The 18,003-nt window shown below is 37.3% G+C and overlaps 2 protein-coding genes and 1 pseudogene across 3 annotated transcripts in view; 1 reads left to right on the forward strand and 2 right to left on the reverse strand.

Moving 5' to 3' along the window:
- LOC148731789 (uncharacterized) overlaps positions 1-18,003 on the reverse strand; it is an 88,587-nt pseudogene that overhangs the window by 35,521 nt on the left and 35,063 nt on the right. The window lies entirely within an intron of this gene.
- LOC148731794 (uncharacterized) lies at positions 208-2,242 on the reverse strand. Its single transcript, XM_088760795.1, has 4 exons — positions 2,234-2,242; positions 1,784-1,990; positions 1,355-1,456; positions 208-527 (listed from the first exon to the last, which is right to left on the reverse strand). Exons 1-4 carry the CDS (start codon positions 2,240-2,242, stop codon positions 408-410), a joined length of 438 nt encoding a protein of 145 aa, XP_088616921.1. The 3' UTR covers positions 208-407.
- On the forward strand, positions 5,214-10,923 carry LOC148731795 (uncharacterized). Its single transcript, XM_088760797.1, has 12 exons — positions 5,214-5,688; positions 7,135-7,206; positions 7,430-7,498; positions 8,014-8,067; positions 8,396-8,461; positions 8,690-8,749; positions 8,975-9,043; positions 9,338-9,403; positions 9,565-9,612; positions 10,436-10,501; positions 10,733-10,792; positions 10,889-10,923. Exons 1-12 carry the CDS (start codon positions 5,529-5,531, stop codon positions 10,921-10,923), a joined length of 825 nt encoding a protein of 274 aa, XP_088616923.1. The 5' UTR covers positions 5,214-5,528.

Raw genomic sequence — 18,003 nt, forward strand, 5'->3', positions numbered from 1 at the left:
TCTCCGCGGGTATTGTCATTATGAACGTGTTGGCCTGCTCAAGAGGGCTATATTTTTCTCTTTATTGCCAGGTGTAAGAAAGTGCGTGCGATGGGCGGGGAAACTGCGAGGCAAGCGCAAGTAAATTGCGGGGAAAAACTGCCGGATAAGACTCCGGATAAAATGCGGATAACTTACGGGAAAAGAGCAGTAAAAGTTCGGTAACCGTAAGGGTAAACCACTATTAGCCTGGGGCAATCTGCTGCTTGAATGCGAGAAAAGCGCAAGGAAAGTGCAGTTAGCGTGCTGGTGACGTGAAATAGACTGCAAAGAACTATACAAAACATTGATTCTTAGTCACAAGACCAAATCAAACCGTCAGATTTTATTTCATGTTACAATGATTACTAGAGGTCTTACGAAGAAGATTATGCTTCGTCTTTCGGCACGCACTGCCTTATGGGAAAGGGAATCTTCACGATCGGAAGTGTCACGTGAGTCGTGGTTTTACAAACCAAATGTTCCTGACAGCCGCACTTATGCACGCTCTAAAAGTTAAATAAAAAAATAATGTCTGGTTAGGAAAGTAGATCGGGTTCATTACAGTAGCGGAATAAACGAAGAGTCCTCAGGGGGGTGGGACTCGGGGGAGCGTGAATGCCTGTTTACTTTCCAGTGAGATTTCGGTGGTCTATTCTAACTTTTGAAACCCCATTTTTATCACTCTATAGTTCCCATTTGTCAAAGCTTACCTATGTATTTACCCTTTCAGAGCGTCCCAAACAACATTGACTCGTTTTGGTAGCTCGACTTAGCAATAGAAGTTGGAACAATTTTTAGCTGTAGAAGAAGGAACAATCTTTAAGGAGTAGATGGACACTCCTCAGTGGGTGGGCTTTGGGCACTCTAAATTCCACTTTCTTATTTTGGACCCTCATTGTTCCCTCCCGAATTTTACCCCCAAACCAGTGTGTTCTCAGACCTCACTTTGTTCTTAGATCACGGGATTCGACCGAGACAAATTTATGATGGACTAGGTACTAGGCATCAGCATCAAAGGAAACCCGCCTACCATCCAAGAGCGCTTCTCGATTACATGTTGTAAAGATCAAAAGTTTATGTAGTCAAAACAGCCAATCAGAACTAAAGAAATATTACAAGGAGCCAATAGGAACTCAAAGTGAACACCGAAACCCCCTGAACAACTTTAAACGAGGGACCAGTCGCGATTGGTTTTCATTTTGAATCTGGTTGGTTGAAAATAAGACGCAAGCTTTCTTAACCAATCACAGAGTGATGTAGAACAAAACCAAAGTGATCCACGATTTTTTCAACACTTAATTACAATTGAACTATTTACAGTTATTGCACTTACCCTGAGGTAACAAGTGAAGTATTTCAGCAACTTCAGGCTACATCGCTTGTTAAACAGACAACAGGTGTTTGGCCAAAAACAGTCGGCTGCCGTCGTGCATTTCTGAAATCAAAGTTGAACAAAGGCAAGATTTCATGATAGGGATTTTTCCTCGTTCAAAGAAACAGCATAATTTCTGATGCTTCCAAAGACAAGAAAAACAATTCTTATTATAAGGTAAAACAGAGTTTTGCTAGAACCGTTGTAACACGATTTCTCTCGACTACAAGTTATTATAAACGCTGCGAGGAAAAAATAATTTAAATTTTTGCCTAAGTTCTGACAGTTTCTGCTCCAATAGAAATAAGAAAGAAAACCTTGCAAGGACAAAATGCACAATTATTTTCTGTTTTTTCTTTAATTTTTTTTTTTCATTGTCAGTTTCCTCACCTTCCCAGGATAAAATCTTGATGCCGGGTCCAGTACTGCACTGCCAGGGTCCAAAGTTTCACTGACATCAATTTCTGTTAGTTTTTCGACGACGATGGGCTCATTGACCGGCATGCATTGCTTGACTTCAGCTGTTTGTTCTCCTATGTCAATTTCCTGTGTTTCCTTGCAGGCTGAGCTCGGTGCACAGCTACAATGGGGCTTTTCCTGGGAATGAAAAGAAAGCTTCAGGTTAGGAGCTTAAATTCTCGCAAATGTCAAAGTTCTAGACTTACCAAAGTGTCCCACGCTGAATACTTCGGCAAATTGGAGCAAGCCTAAGAAAGATAATCAGTTTCATTTCCAACTAAGAATAGTTTTACACCATACACCTTAATCTTATCTAAATCAAGAATATCGTTATTTAAGCTGAGATTACTAACTCTGTTGCATCCGTCGGTTTACTCCAACCTTAATCATCCCTTTAGCAATTGAAAATCAAAACAGACCGCTTAAATTTTCGTTTTCGTATGAGTGTGTGAATAAAATTTCTACGCAAACTATCAATCACGGTTGAATCATCTATATCTTTCCTTTTCACGAAATATTTTCTCGTCCTTTTCGTCCAGTTAGTATCGATACCGCGTTTTTTTTTGTTTGTTTGTTTTTTTTTATGCAAAGAAATTGAAGGCAATCAAATTGAATTACACCAGGGAATTTTAGTTACACCGCACCGCTTAGCCTTATCGATAATTACCGCTCTAACCTGATACCTTTAAACTCTTTTAGCCCTAAGATCATGTTTAGTAATTCTCCTTACCCTCTGCCATACAGTTCTTATGATGTTAGTTTGGGGAATCTGGTATTGGATCAACTAATAATCTCCTAATTTATGTTTTCCTTTATTTTAAGGATAACTTTTGTCCTGTTCACTCATGGACGTTAAAGGATTAACAACTTGCTTTAGAGCGTTTCTGGTTCCGAAACGAAAAGTAATCTCTTTTAAGCTTTATATGAACAACTTACCAAAGACAACGCAAAAAAAAAAACAGCATCAGGACAGTTACGGTTTTCATTTTGAGGACCTGAAACTTATCGAAATTAAATGGCGGAACCTTGAGGATCGAGACTGACTCAGTCTTAACTGAGTAAAACTACAGATTGCCGGGTCAGTCATCTTTATACGTTTTTGTCACGTGATCGCAGATTTCGCATGATGCTATTGAGAACCTGTTTGACAGGCTTTTTAGTAAAAATGCTTGGATCATGTCAATCTAATAACAGACATGAAAGAGTTCCAAGGCTTTAAGAAACTTTTCAAAAGGAAATGAAGATGTATGCCCTCTGCTGAAACATTAACCGACCTCTTACTGAAAACGTTAAATTGTCGTTTAGCCCATTCTTGTTATTTCTTAAGAGGAAATGGCGGGGAGGGCTTAAGACTATGAGTCATTGCTTAGAATCCATAAGTTGCCGTTGATGAAACATAAAAGAGTTTTAAGTTTGGTTATGCTTACAAAAGCAGCACTACTTTTATGAGCTTCCTCTACAGTTCTTAAAAGTACAACGTACAATCTCTTAAACATGTAATCGATTGTTACTTCAGCCTGTGTCCAGTTCGCGCGAATTCAAATAATCTATCACAGTCGTAAAGAGCTTGTAATATATGTTAAGCATCTGTGAAAACACGCCACATACAAGAAACAACATATTTAACAGTCTAATGGAAACTTAGATAAATATTGAGTAGAAGTAACACTTTACAGCACATTTAAGCAAAGGCTCCTTAATCTGTTTACAGCTTTTGCTGTGGTATATATTCTCGAGAACGTTTGAAAACGCCATTGGAGAGAGTTTGGTTATATCAGCTGAGTTCATTTTGTAAATTGACCACCGTAAATAGTTTCTATGGCTGACGTTTCTAGTGTTAGCCCCTCGTCAGATCGAATAGAAGGGTAATGCTCAATACGTAAGCTTAGAAACTCTCTAAGGTGGCCAGTTTAAGTCATAAAGTCAGTTGGCCATACCATTACCGCAACCGCACCAATACTTATCAGTTCTGCTATCGTTTTTAAGATGTGTAGGGTATTTCAGTTTGTAAAGTGAGTAGAAACATTATAGTAAAGCATGCATGTGATCAGGATGTGTGATGTCATATGATGTACTTTGCATGTGATCTTGGGTGGATCACATGCAAAGTGGTTCTTGCAATGTAATAAACACATGTTGAAACTGAGGCCATTATGAAGTCAAAATACTTGTCAACATGCAGCCGTCTTATGATGCAAGGGGGCATTCGATGCCCGGGGCATAAGGTGTGGTACTCTAGTCCTTCTAGGCACTATTTGGACGCTAATATCAAATGAGCTACGAGGGCCGCTTATGCTGGGGGCAAAGCAAATTTTAGTCACGCGTTCATCGTTCCCGCAAGGGAATGTGAACAAATTTGATCTGCTGTTCCCTTTAGTTCTATCGTTGGTGCTTTTCGAATTCTTTCGAGGCTTAGTGCTTTCTTGTTGCTCGGAAGAAGCTGGTGTTGGCATCCCACTTTTTTATTTCTCTGTGGGAGGGGCAGCGTAAATAATAAATTTTCTTTTCGAACCATGCCTATCAAAAATAGTAGGCCAAGGGCTTTATAATCTGTTTTTATATTTAGTGGTGACATGCGATTACAGAAGAAAGTTGAAAGCGAGAATTAAGAAACTGATTGCCAACTAAAGAAGCTCTTGATCGATACACAAATTCTCCTCGTCAGTGATATGAAATGTATACAGAACATTGTGGAGAATATGAGTTCTGATGACAGGGGGGTATGAAGGGAAATTTAGTAGGTAACAGGTACCTCTAGCAAAAGGAGCAGAGGAGTCGAATTTAACAGTCTTCCGTAAAATTCACCACACTACTGCAGCGCATCTCTCTCGTGTTGATCAAGCGTTGTTATACGCGTGAGTTGAAGTCCTTTCCGGATAATTGTGCTTTCACGTCTTTAAAGCAAAGATAAACATTCTCTGCCAATCAGTTTTTTCATTAAATCATTCTGTATAATTGGATGATGGTTTCATTTATGATTTGAGAGCAGCAGCGCTCATGATGTCGTTCGCGACAGTTTTCGATTCAGTCAAGCTTTAGATAATAATGCTAAAAATTACCCAGCACCTTAATAAAAATATGACATACGAAAATGAAACGTGAAGTTCTGCTTTCCGTTTCCAGTTTTTTTTTTTCTTAAAATTACCTACAACCTCCCTACGACTTCCTGTCTGTACAAGAACACTGTATATGTTACATGTTCATTTTGGAGACAATCATCTAGAGTCAAGAGCTCGAGAAAGTTTGATCGCGGAAACATTTTTTCAAGAATTTAGCTTTGAGATTGAGGTAAGAATTCAGTTGTGGTGCATTGTTTTAAGCGTCATCTTACACAAATGTACGTTAAATCTATTTGAACGCAAATCAGCAAAATGACGACTATCCCTGCAAACTTAGTCGACTGATTTTAGTTTTTTTCTTTATTCTACTCGCCATGGGGATCAAGACGATCCCAAGTAAGAGCGCTACTGTGGGAAACTGTTGAAACTCGGAGATTCATCATTCTGAGGCTAGAAAACTTATAACGTTTATTTCTATTTCATATTCAACCGCAGTCGGTCCAATAACCTGTACGGTGTTTTGTTATCTTTCTTTCTTATTTTCCAGGTAGATTATTAAATTTATTAAAAATATACGATACATTCCAGTTTTTCTCTACAATGTTTTAGACTGTAATATGTTTACCTGTTTTACCTTTGCATTCAGAATCGTTTTTCAAACAAATGTTTATGACACGAAGGAAATCGGTTTGGTTCTGTTTTTATTCTTAGTTATGGCTGAAGATAAAGTTTCGCAATTGAAAGAAGAACTAGGTCTGGAGAGCGAGAGTTCCACAGGTAAAAGAAAAAGTTTTTTAACAAATTATGGCATGCACATAGTGGGAAGATGGACAAATTAATTTAATCTTTAACGAGTATAAAGATGAATTCCTATGACGGCGTTGCCACTAACAACTAAAAGTAAATGACAGTTTTTATACACTGAGGAGCTAACCGCTTGTTTCGCTCAGATTTTAGAGTCAGACGTGTGCGGCTATTCATTGATATTTGGAGCCAGTTTGTGCCAGGGTAGATTTACGCTCCACGGGTCGATTGCCACAGTGTCGACATCTTTGCAAATCTTTTTAAGCGAGAGACACGACATTCAAAACTTAAAAAGAAAAAAAAAACGCCGAGGTAGATACCATCTGTAGTTCAGGGTACGGGCTTCTTTGACGATAAATCGAGCTTGCATAGTTTAAAAGCGGCCATCAAAGTCGAACGCAGAAAGGTATCCTACTATTGTTTTTGTTTAGTTTTTTTTACTTGATAAAACAGCGTGCGATGTATATCACATTTAAAACATGTGGGACAAATCTGTCTCGACACCCAGCTGAATTCCTTGGTTTTTTTTTGGTTTACGGAAGCTCTCACTTTATCATCTATTTTTAAATCTGTTTACTCATCTTCATGTAAGTTTTGAACCGTAACTACACTTGAAGTTTCACCCGATCGGCCGAGTTCCAAAATTCATGCTAACGCCCGCTGGAGAGCTACACTTCGACATCATTTCGTCAAGAAAAAATGATGGAATAAAACAAATAAAGAGATTAGAGTTAACAAGTATTAGGTTTGCAAAATTCACCAGCTCATAGAATGGAACTTTGAAGAGTGACGTCACATTTTTCGTTAAAATTTTTTTTTCGAATCCTGAGAATAGCTTTGGTTTCCTTGTAACCTCGTACGGCAGTTCTGTTAATGTCTTGTAATTTACTTTGTCTACCCCTTGCTACATTTGAAGCCAAAGTAACTCCATTAGATCCGTATTGTCCTCTCTAATTAAAGTGGCTCACCAAATTTCTAATCGATTTAAATTGTAGCTACATGTAAATAGTACGCGGCAAAAGAAAACCAGATTTAGATGTTTCCTGAGATATTTCCTCACGATGGACAGAAAGTATCCGCGTTGTTAATCAACTCATCCTTCTAGAATTTGTATGATCTTGTAGATCTAATTTCGCACTACACCCCTCGCTTGTCTCTCGCTGTAACTTTGCCGCCTGTGATAGAGTACCATTTGGTTGGGTGTGACAAGTTCAATGTCTGATATGCGTTCTTGATCATAAGCTGGCTTTTTTATTTCATTCGTTGTTACAAACTAGACCAGTCATACTGAACTAAATTTATGCTGCACCGAGCTTAACTTGAAAAGACAATCGACCATTCAGAAGCGTTAAACTAAATTTAACCAACAACACATTTAATTTAACTTAGTTACGATACATCTTTTCCACGAAATTTCAGGGGAAGATATATTAAGTGAAGCTTCCTCCAGTGATAAAGGAGTGGATTTAAAAGCTTCTTCGTCAGTTGCAGGTAAGTAGGCCTGACTTGGATTACAATAAAACATCTTCGTGTAGGAAAGTATCTTTTATAAGGATTTCATACAATTATGTCATGTCACATGACCCAGACGGTTAAGGGAGGGGTAAACAGAATCTAATGATGATGAAAACACAAGTACCAACAGAAATGTGATGATATTGCAGCGATAAATACGACGAGGACGATCATTCATGCCCTTTTCTTTTAATTTTAGACTCGGAGAAAACTCAAGTTTCACCGGCATCTGGAAAACTGGAGGATTTGGAGATCGAAAGTTCCACAGGTACACAGTTAAACTGTCAACAGTATAGAAATATTAATATAAAAAATCTGGTTTATAAATTAAATTTTACTTTACAATGAATTAACAGACAGCCACATATGATACAGTAACGAAATGCTTGAGAATAATAAAAAGCAACAATACTGAGATAGCAGGGGTGAAAAAAAGTGCAATTATTTTTCTTGATGTATGCAGAGTAGGGGGTTACTTTCTAGAAATTCATTATCCTTGATCGTTTAGAGGAACTTTCCTAAGAACAGCGGAATATGTTTGATTCTTAATTTATTTTAGGTATTTTGAAAGGGAAAGACTTAGCAAACCAAGGAAAGGTGGATTTGGATGATGAGCTTTCATCAGGTGAAAGAAAAAAAACAGCAAATGAATTGCACTTCTTAAGTTTGTGACTACAAAAAGACCTAAAGAATATAAATTAAACGCAAACAACTAGTGCTGATTCATTACGGTTCAAAGTTTTACTTTGCTTAAAGTAAAATATTCTTCTTTACCATTTCAAGGTCAATTTGGATTAAAGGAGTCAGATGATGGTGACGGCAAATCAACAGGTACAAGTAATTAGTACAAACTCAGAGTATGTGTGAGCCTAAGCCTAAATTAAACACTGGGAAAGCAAGTGAGTTTCGAAAGATTTGACACGGACTGAATAACTTTTTGTGGGTCAATATTTAAGATAGAAATAAAGAAGAAATTATTTTACAACCTTAATCTGCACAATAACCATGCGATGTAAATCTTTTAACTTTTCCAACTAGTTTCGGTCTTAGATATTTTTACATCAAGGGGAAAAACCTTGAATATCTTATGAGATGAAGAAAACAAAAGTCGTTAGTTTCTCACGAGTTAGAGTGTTATTATTATTTATATGTATTGGTATTTTAGTTGGTCACCAGGCCTCCCCTGTAGCAGCTGGAGGAAGCCAGGACTTTTCTGACAACAGTTCACTAGGTAAGAAAAAGAAATAAAGTTTCTTGAGATTTTTTGTATTATCAATGATAAGACAACTGGAAGCGGAAGTTTGTCAACTATGATGAGCAAAGCAAATATTCTTGGCATGAACAATCTAAGAAACCACTTATCAGTCGCCTTATCACATATTTTGGCCATGAATTTCCCTTTGATCAGTTGATAACTCAAAAAAGATTGAAAATCATTTCTTTGTAAATTAATTGACAGAAAAAAGTGAAGCCGCTTCTGTTGAGAAAAAGCTGAACATGAACGATGCTCTCTTAGCAGGTAAGCGAGGAAGTGAGGTGAAATCAAAGTCTTTAAAATATCGAGCCTGGTGGAGTTTAATTGACCGGATTTATTTCCATACTCTTTTCTCTCTAGCCCTGTTGTGGGAACAGTAAACAGAATCTATTGATAATTAAAACATATATAGTAACAAGATTATGATATTGTTCATGACGATAAAAACGGTGATGACGACCAGTCAAACCCCTTTTTTCTTTATTTTAGAGCCGGATAAAACTCAAATTTCATCGACACCTGGAAGAATAGAGGATTTAGAGATTGGCAGCTCAACAGGTACTGAGTTAGACTTTAAACATTGTAGAAGTATATTACAATCATCGATCTGATTTATTAATTAAATTTTGGTTGAAAATTAATTAACAGACAGCCACACATAGTAAAGTACTGAAACGCTTGAGAACAATAAAAAGCAACAATACTGAGATAACAGGAGCGATAGAGGGTGTAATTATTTTTCTAGGTGTGTGCGGAGTAGGCGATTACTTTCTAGAAATTCATTATCCTTCATCGTTAAAAGGAAATTTCTAAGGAACAGCCCAATATGTCTGATTCTTTATTTATTTTTAGATACCTTGGAAGGGAAAGATTCAACAAATCAAGAGAAGGCTGATTTGGATGATGAGATTTCGTCAGGTGAGAGAAATGAAAAAGCAAATGAATTTCACTTCTGAAGTTTGTGACTACAAAAAGATCTTTGAAAATACACGCAGATAAAAATAAACGCAAACAACTGAATCATTACGGCTCTAAATTTCGTTTGCTTAAGGTGAAATATTCTTCTTTACCATTTCAAGGTCAATTTGAGTTCAAGGAGTCAGATGACGGTGACGGCAAATCAACAGGTACAAGTAAATAGCGCAAACTTATAATATGCGTGAGCCTAGGCGTCAATTAAACACTGGGAAACAAGTTACAAGGCAAGGGAGCTTTCAAAGATTGGAAATCGATTGAGTAACTTTCTGTTGGTCAATATTTAAGACAGAGACAAAAAAGAAATTATTTTACAACCTTAATCTGCATAATAACCATGCGTTTTAATTTTTTCACTTTTCAAACTGATTTCGGTCTTAGATATTTTTACTTCAGGGGTAAAAGCCTTGAATATATTAGGAGATGAAGAAAACAGAAGTCGCGAGTTTCTCTCGAGTAGGAGTGTTATTATTATATATGCATTATTAACCAAGCGTGAGGTCAAGATGGCTGGATAGTGACCAAGTTCTGTTTTTGCATTTTTATGGACCGTGACGAGGCCGAGGTCCATAATAATGCGAAAAACAGAAAACAAAAAACACCGTGCTATTATCCAGCGATCTTGACTGAACAAGCTCGGTTGATAAAGGATTTATTCTATTGCAAAAAAATGTTCCCTAAATAAGAATTAGGAGTGACCTGTTTACTTTGAGAGTCGGGAAAGAAAGCCAACTGTGTTTGTACTTAACAAACTTACGAGAGTCGTTTCTGTTTTCTCTGTTTGGATAATCTTAAGCAACTTTTTGCGTTTCCATAGTTCTAGTTCAATTTTTTTTCATGCGCGGGATCGATGCGGAAAATCCTGGGCGGGCAAGCTGGGCCCATCTTGGACCGCTCGGGTAGCCACGGGATCCGCTTCATCTTGCTCAAGGGTGCTGCGTGCAATGTACTAATTAATGTTTATTGGTATTTTAGTTGGTCACCAAACCTCCTCTGCAGCAGCTGAAGGAAGCCTGGAATTTGCTGACAACAGTTCACCAGGTGAGAAAAAGAAACATAAAGCTTCTTTAGATATTTTGTAGAATTATCAATGACAACTAGACCTGGAAGTTTGTCAACTATAATAAGAAAAGGAAATATTCTTGGTACCTCGACAATCTAAGTCACCACTTATCAATCACGCTGTTACAAGTTTAGTCCATGAACTGCCTCTTTGACGATTTGATAACTCAGAAAAGAGTGAAAATTATTTCGTTGTTATTTTTATTACAGACAAAAGTGAAGTTACTTCTGTTGAGAAAGAACTGAACATGAAGGATGCTCCCTTGGCAGGTAAGCGAGGAAGTGAGGTGCAATCAGAGTCTTTAAAAAGTTGAGCCTCGTGGAGTTTAGTCGGCCGGATTTATTTCTATTATCTTTTCTAACTAGGAGAGCAATTAAAAGCAACATTACGAAAACCTTAGGCAAAAAAAAAATCCCCAATTATTCTTGATCTGGCCCATTAGGTGCAAAGTTTTATGCAAATTCGGGTAGTTATCTTTTAGCAATTTATTATACTTCATCTATTTCAGATAATTTCCAAAGCACAACCCAGTTCTATCTTTTAGGTACGTTGCAGGATAAAGTTACAGCAATCCAAGAAAAACTGGATTTGGATGATGGACCTTCCTCTGGTGAGAGAAAAAAAAAACCGCAAAAAGATGATTGTATTCTAAAGTTATAGCCACTGAGTACAACGAGCGCTATAAAAACAAACCTACACTGACAAACTGAACACTGTCAGTGTTCTTTGCTCAAAGTGAATTTGTGTTATTTGCTGTTTTAAGATCATTTTGCCTCCAAGAAGGAATCAAATGACGATGGAAGCGAACCAAAAGGTACAAGAAATCATCTATAAAGTAATCATCGATAAAGTAATCATTTACAATAAATATACGAAGTTCATATATATATATATATTTTTTTTGAACTGCGGTATTAGATACGTATGATGCACGATCCTCGCAGTAGAGCGCGCTATTTATGCAATAGCGAAAATAAGACCTGAAAAAAATAAGGCCTGTACGGGATTCGAATCACTAACCTCTGCGATACTAGTGCAGCGCTCTACCAATTGAGCTAACAAGCCAACTGGGAGCAGGCCGTTAAGTTGATTCGTAATAAACCCGTGATGATAAATCAGATACAATGTATATATGAAGCTCATATATTTTGAACTGCGGTATTAGATACGTATGATGCACGAGCCTCGCAGTAGAGAGCGCTATTTATGCAATAGCGAGTCAGAACTGAGAAAAATCAGGCCTGTACGGAATTCGAACCACTGACCTCTGTGATACTAGTGTAGCGCTCTACCAAAAAAAAAAAATATGAACTTCGTATATTCACTGTATCTGATTTATCATCACGGGTTTATTACGAATCAACTCAACGGCCTGCGCCCAGTTGGCTTGTTAGCTCAATTGGCAGAGCGCTGCGCCAGTATCGTAGAGGTCAGTGGTTCGAATCCCGTACAGGCCTGATATTTTTCAGGTCTGATTTTCGCTATCGCATAAATTGCGCTCTCTACTGCGAGGATCGTGCATTATACGTAAAGTAATCATTGTAAGCCTAAATCTACAGGACATAATACACAAACAAGTGACGCTCGGCGAAGTTTCTGTTTTAAACCAAAGCAAATTAACTTAAAACAGAAATAACTGAATTTGTTTCGCAACTACGAGCGAAGGTTTTGAGGTCCTGTTATATTAAACAATTTTGTGTTTCTTCTCACCCTTTCTATCGTGAGTAATAGTTTCAGCGACTCTAGGCCTTAGTAACTTAAAACAAAAGAGCACATAGCTTACCCCTTCCAAAATTTGTACAAAAGGACTTAAATGAACAGAAAGAGTTACTTGGAACAAATGTTACGAGACAAATTTGGAATTTCCACGGATTGAAAACGGATTTAGTGATTGATCGTAAAGCGCTGTTGATCTGTCATTGTAAGTAGCGCTCTATAAGTGATAAATTGTAATTGTTGTATCAATGGGTCAGTCTTTCTTCACAGAACAGTTCAATACTTGCATCTTCATCGAACAATTCAATACTTTCAGTTCTTTGTTCTAATTGATTTTGTGTCCTTGACTATTTCTAGATTATTCTACATCCAAGAAGGAATCATGTGATGATGGAAGCAAACCAAAAGGTACAAGCTAGAGATAATTCAAAAACTACTAATGCGTGTAAGCCTAAATCTGCGCGAAATTGTTTAAGAAACTCCATATTTAAAATCAACTTAGATAAGATGCATCTTTTCATCGAAATTTCAGGAACAGCTAAAAGTGAAGGCACCGAAAGTGATAAAGGAGTGGGTTTTACAGCTTCTTCATCAGTTACAGGTAAGTAGGACTGAATTGGATCATTAATAATACAACATATTCATAGTAAGAAAGTATCTCTTAAGGACTTCTTAGAATTAATTGTTACATGACCCAAACGATTAGGGGAACGGTAAACAAAATCTATTGATAATGAAAACATGAATAATCACAAAAATATGATAATGTTGATGACGATCATTCAAGCCCATTTTTTTTTTTAGAGTCGGAGAAAACTCAAGTTTCATCGGTATCTGGAAAAAAAGAAGACTTAGAGATCGGCAGCCCCACAGGTACATAAATAAGCTGTAAATAGTAAAGAGGTATATTGCGATAATTAATCTGCTTTATTATTTAAACTTTGGTTTGAAATGAATTAACAGGCAGCTGCATCTAATACAGGGATCTAATGCTTGAGAAATTTGCAGAGTAGGCAGGTTTCTGTCTTGAAATTTATTATCATCGTTGAAAGGAGATTTCCAAAGCACAACTCAATGTGTTTGATTTTTTATTCATTATAGATACTTTGAAAGGGAAGGACTCAGCAAACCAAGAGAAGGTGGATTTAAATGAGGAGCTTTTATCAGGTTAGAGCAATAAAACAGCAAATACATCGCTCTTCTCTAAGACCTTTGGAAATTAATCAAACACAGACAACTGAATCACTACGGCTCAAAGTTTTTTTGCTTAAAGTATAGTATTCTTCTTTACCATTTCAAGGTCAATTTGGATTGAAGAAGGAGTCAGATGTCGACGATGACAAATCAACAGGTACAAGTAATTAGTGCAAACTCAGAATGTGTGTAAGCTTTGGCGTCAGTTAAACAATGGGAAACACACTGCAAAGCGAGTGAACTTTTCGAAGATTTAAAACGGAGTGAATAACTTTCTGTGCGTCAATATTTAGGATAGAAATAAACATAAGAAGAAATTAATTTGACAGCCTAAATCTGCACAATAACCATGAGTGTTAATTCTTTCACTTCCCTAACAGATTACGGTATTAGTTACTTTTCCCCTTGACGTAGGTCTGCATAATAGCCATAGGTTTTAATTTTTTTACTTTCCAAACTGACTTCGGTATTAGATATTTTCACTTCAAGAGGAAAAACCTTAAATATATTGTGATGAAGAAATCAAAAGTCACGAGTTTCTCAAGAGCAAAGAGTGTTATTTTTATTTATATTTATAGGTATTTTAGTTGGTCACAAGGCCTCCCCTGTAGCAACTGAAGGAAGCCTGGACTTTGCTGACAACAGTTCACCAGGTGAGAAAAAAATATAAAGCTTCTTCAGATTTTTTTATAGAATCATCGAGGGCCCCATTTAAGACAACTGGACACGGAAGTTTGTCAACTGTGATGAGCAACTGAAATATTTTTGGTATCTGAGAGAGCACTTATGAATCGCACTATCAAAATTTTAGTCCATGAATTGCCTCTTTGACTAGTTGATAACTCAGAAAAGAATGAAAGTCATTTCGTTGTAATTTTATTGACCGACAACAGTAAAGCTACTTCTATTGAGAATAAACCGGATATGACGTATATTCCGTCAGCAGATAAGCGAGAAAGTGAGGTGAAATCAAAGCCTTTAAAAGATTGAGCCTGGTGGAGTTAAATGGGCCAGATTTATTTCCATACTCTTTTACCTCTAAGACAGTAGTTAACATAAACAATAGGAAAAGCTTAGGCAAAAAACATCCCTAATTATTCTTGATCTCGCACATTAGATGTAAAGTTTTATGCGAAGTCTGGTGGTTATCTCTCAGCAATTTATTATCTTTCATCAATTTCAACTGATTTCTAAAGCACAACCCAATTCTATCTTTTTAGGTGCGTCGAAGGATAAAGTTACAGAAATCCAAGAAAAACTGGATCTGGATGATGGACTCTCATCAGGTTGGGGAAAAAAACGCCCAAGAAGATGATTGTATTCTAAGTTTGTAACCACTGAGTACAACGAGCGCTATGGAAATGAACACACTGACAAAATCAACAGTGACAGTGTTCTTTGCTCAAAGTGAATATGTGTTATTTGCTGTTTTAGATCATTTTGCATCCAAGAAGGAATCAGATGACGATGGAAGCAAACCAAAAGGTACAAAAAGTCATTGAAAACTGATGAGTGTGAGCCACAATAAAGTGACACTCGGCAAAGTTTCTGTTTAAACCAAGACAAGAAAGCTTAAAATGGAATTAATTCAATTTGTTTCCCAACTACGAGCCAAGCTTCTGAGGCCTTGTTATATCAAACAATTTTATACTCTTTCTCACACTTTCTATCGCGAGCTATAAGTTCAGCGAATCTTGTACAAAAGGACCTAAAAGCAGTAAGGTTACTCGGAAAAACTGTTGCAAGACAATTTGGACTTTCGACAGATTGAACACGGATCGAGTGAGTGTCAGTGAGTCAGTCTTAGGGATAGAAAATAATATTTTCTTCACAGCCCCAAACATTGTATCGTCACCGCGCAATCTAATATTTTCAGTTCATTGTTCTAATTGAATTTGTCTTTCTTACTATTTCAAGATTATTTTACATCCAAGAAGGAATCAGATGATGATGGAAGCAAACCAAAAGGTATAAGTAAGAGATAATCTAAACTACTAATGTGTGTAAGCCTAAATCTGCGGGAAATTATCTAGGAAGCTCCACAATTGAGTGAGACTTGGCACAGCTTCTGTTTAAAACAAGGCAAAATAACTTGGAATGTTCCTATCATACGATTTTTCCGTAGAGTTTTCTAACCTTCAAACCAAGGTTTTTAAGGCCCCGTTATGTCCAACAAATTTGAAGATTTTTCTGACAGTGTCGTGAGTTTATTTGGTGAAGCGACTATGGGCCGTGAATCGTCAAAAGAAGTGCATAAATCAACCAAATTTGTACAAAACGATCTGAGAATGGCAAGGGTTATTTAGAAATGTTGGGAGAGAAGTTGAACTTTCGAGTGAAAAAAATATTAAATTAAAATAATGGATAAATTTTCTTCACAGCTCAAAAGTTGCACCATCGCTGTGCAATTTTATTTTTTTCAGTATTTTAAGCTATTTTATACTTAAATATTGTGAATTTATGGGGAAAATCCTGGAATGTATTAGGGGGTGAAAAAATGAAAATCACCCCAGATCGCGCCTGTTTTAATTAACCGTTAGTTTATATTCAGTTGACGAAGAGACCAATATGGCAGCTGATGGAAACTTGGCTGTTGCTGACGTCGACAGTAGTTTCTCAGATGAGGAAAAAATTAGACTTTGTCAGATTTTAAACTTAATTAAAATGACACAACTCCAACCGTCATTTGTCAGCTATGATGAGCATAACGAATAGTCTCTGTATCGCGAACGTCGAATACACCAGTCTTCAATTGCGCGATCATTGGTTTGATCCAAGAATCGCGCCTGTGATCGAAAGAAAATTAATTTATCACGATAAAGAGAATCAGTTCAAGAGGGAATTACAGAACACCCAATATGCGGCAAAAAAAAAAAAAAACAGACAGTGAAGGTCTTTTCTTTGTCATTTCTTTAACAGACAAAAGTGAGGCTACTTCCGGTGACATAAACCTGGATTCAAGCAATACGTCTGTGGAAGGTAAATAAGTCAGAAAACTAAGTGAAATTATTGAAGTCTTAACTGAGAGAGGGTAAGCCTGGTATAGAATAGAAATATCGGCCTGGTATACAAAGAAATTTCTTCTGCAAAAGATTGGTGGTGCTTATCACCAAGATTTTTTGCACCAAAACTAAGGCGAGCTCCATAAAAAATACAATATAAAAAACATTTAGGAACCAAACTAACAGGGAGCGGCTTAAAAGATCAGCGATGAGAATTGGTGATGCAAACAATTACATTCTGAACATCGTTTACCGAGCCGAAATGTTGATTGGGACTCTGCAAGATCGATGTTTAACCGAGTTAAGTTAAACGATTGACTCTCGGAAACTGAATTACCTACTTAGGGCAGATTCTTCTCAACAGAAGGGTAAAAGGCAGGAGATAAAAGAGTAAGATACAAAGGACCGTTAAAAATCATAATTGTTTATGCTGTTATCATCACCCCTTTCATTTTAGTTCTCAAAGAGGCACAAGTTGACGCTGCTGAAGGAAACGAGGACTTTGCCGTCAACAATTCGTCAGGTGAGAAATTGATCGTGATCAGCTTTTAGCATGTGCCATTGATACAAACTCGATGAGGAAGAGTTTAACCTGTCCACAAACAGGGTCAGTTATATCGATTCAATCAAATTGATGCCTTGTTAGTCCAATCAGTGGGGTTAACAACGTGCATGGAAATCAAACTGTATATTCCATGAATTGCACATTCATTAAGGGTCCCTAAGTCGAAAATAAGTTGACTTGTATCACGCGCAAATTATATCTTATATATCGTTGCTATGATTTCAGAGAGCGACAATTCAGGTGATCAACATGTGGATCCAGACGAAGACCCCTTAGTTGGTAAGTGAGACAACCAATGCGTTGAACTCAGTAAACGTTAAATCAGACATCCAATTAACAATTACAGTTAAACCGCTGCTTTAAAAGCGCTTTTCATTTAAGTGTTGTTAAACCAAAGCCAAAGCAATGTAAGCGCAAGCCAAAGCTAACAAAATATCACAAAACGTTTTAACCGCTAGTTGCCGTTTTCGGATTTTGGCTACTATAGTCGCCCTTTAGGGATTTTGGCCATTATTGGCCTTTTGGCAATTTTTCCCATTAGTGGCTGTTTAGTAAGTTTGGCCACTAGTGGCTGTTTTGAAATTTTGGCCGCCAGTAACCATTTCGATATTTTAGCCACTAGTGATCGTTTCCGAAATTTGGCCACCAGGGGCCGTTTAGCCATTTTGGCCACTAGTGGCCGTTTTGGAATCTTGGTAACTATTGGCCGTTTTCCCATTTCGGGCACTAGAGGTCGTTGCGCCATCTTAGCCACTTCTTGCCGTTTTGGGATTTTGGCCACTAGTGGCCGTTTTCCGTTCTTGGCCTCTAATGGCTGTTTTGCAATTTTGGCCATTGGTGGCTGTTTTGCAATTTTGGTCACTAGTGGCCGTTTTGCAGCTTTGGTCACTAGTTACCGTCTTGCCATTTTCGCCACTAGCTGATGTTTTTAAGATTTTGGTCATTAGTGGCCGTTTTGAGATTTTAGCCACTAGTGGCCGTTTTGGATGATTTTGGCCACTGA

This window comes from Stylophora pistillata, chromosome 5 (assembly GCF_964205215.1).
Source record: "Stylophora pistillata chromosome 5, jaStyPist1.2, whole genome shotgun sequence".
Lineage (NCBI taxonomy): Eukaryota > Metazoa > Cnidaria > Anthozoa > Scleractinia > Pocilloporidae > Stylophora > Stylophora pistillata.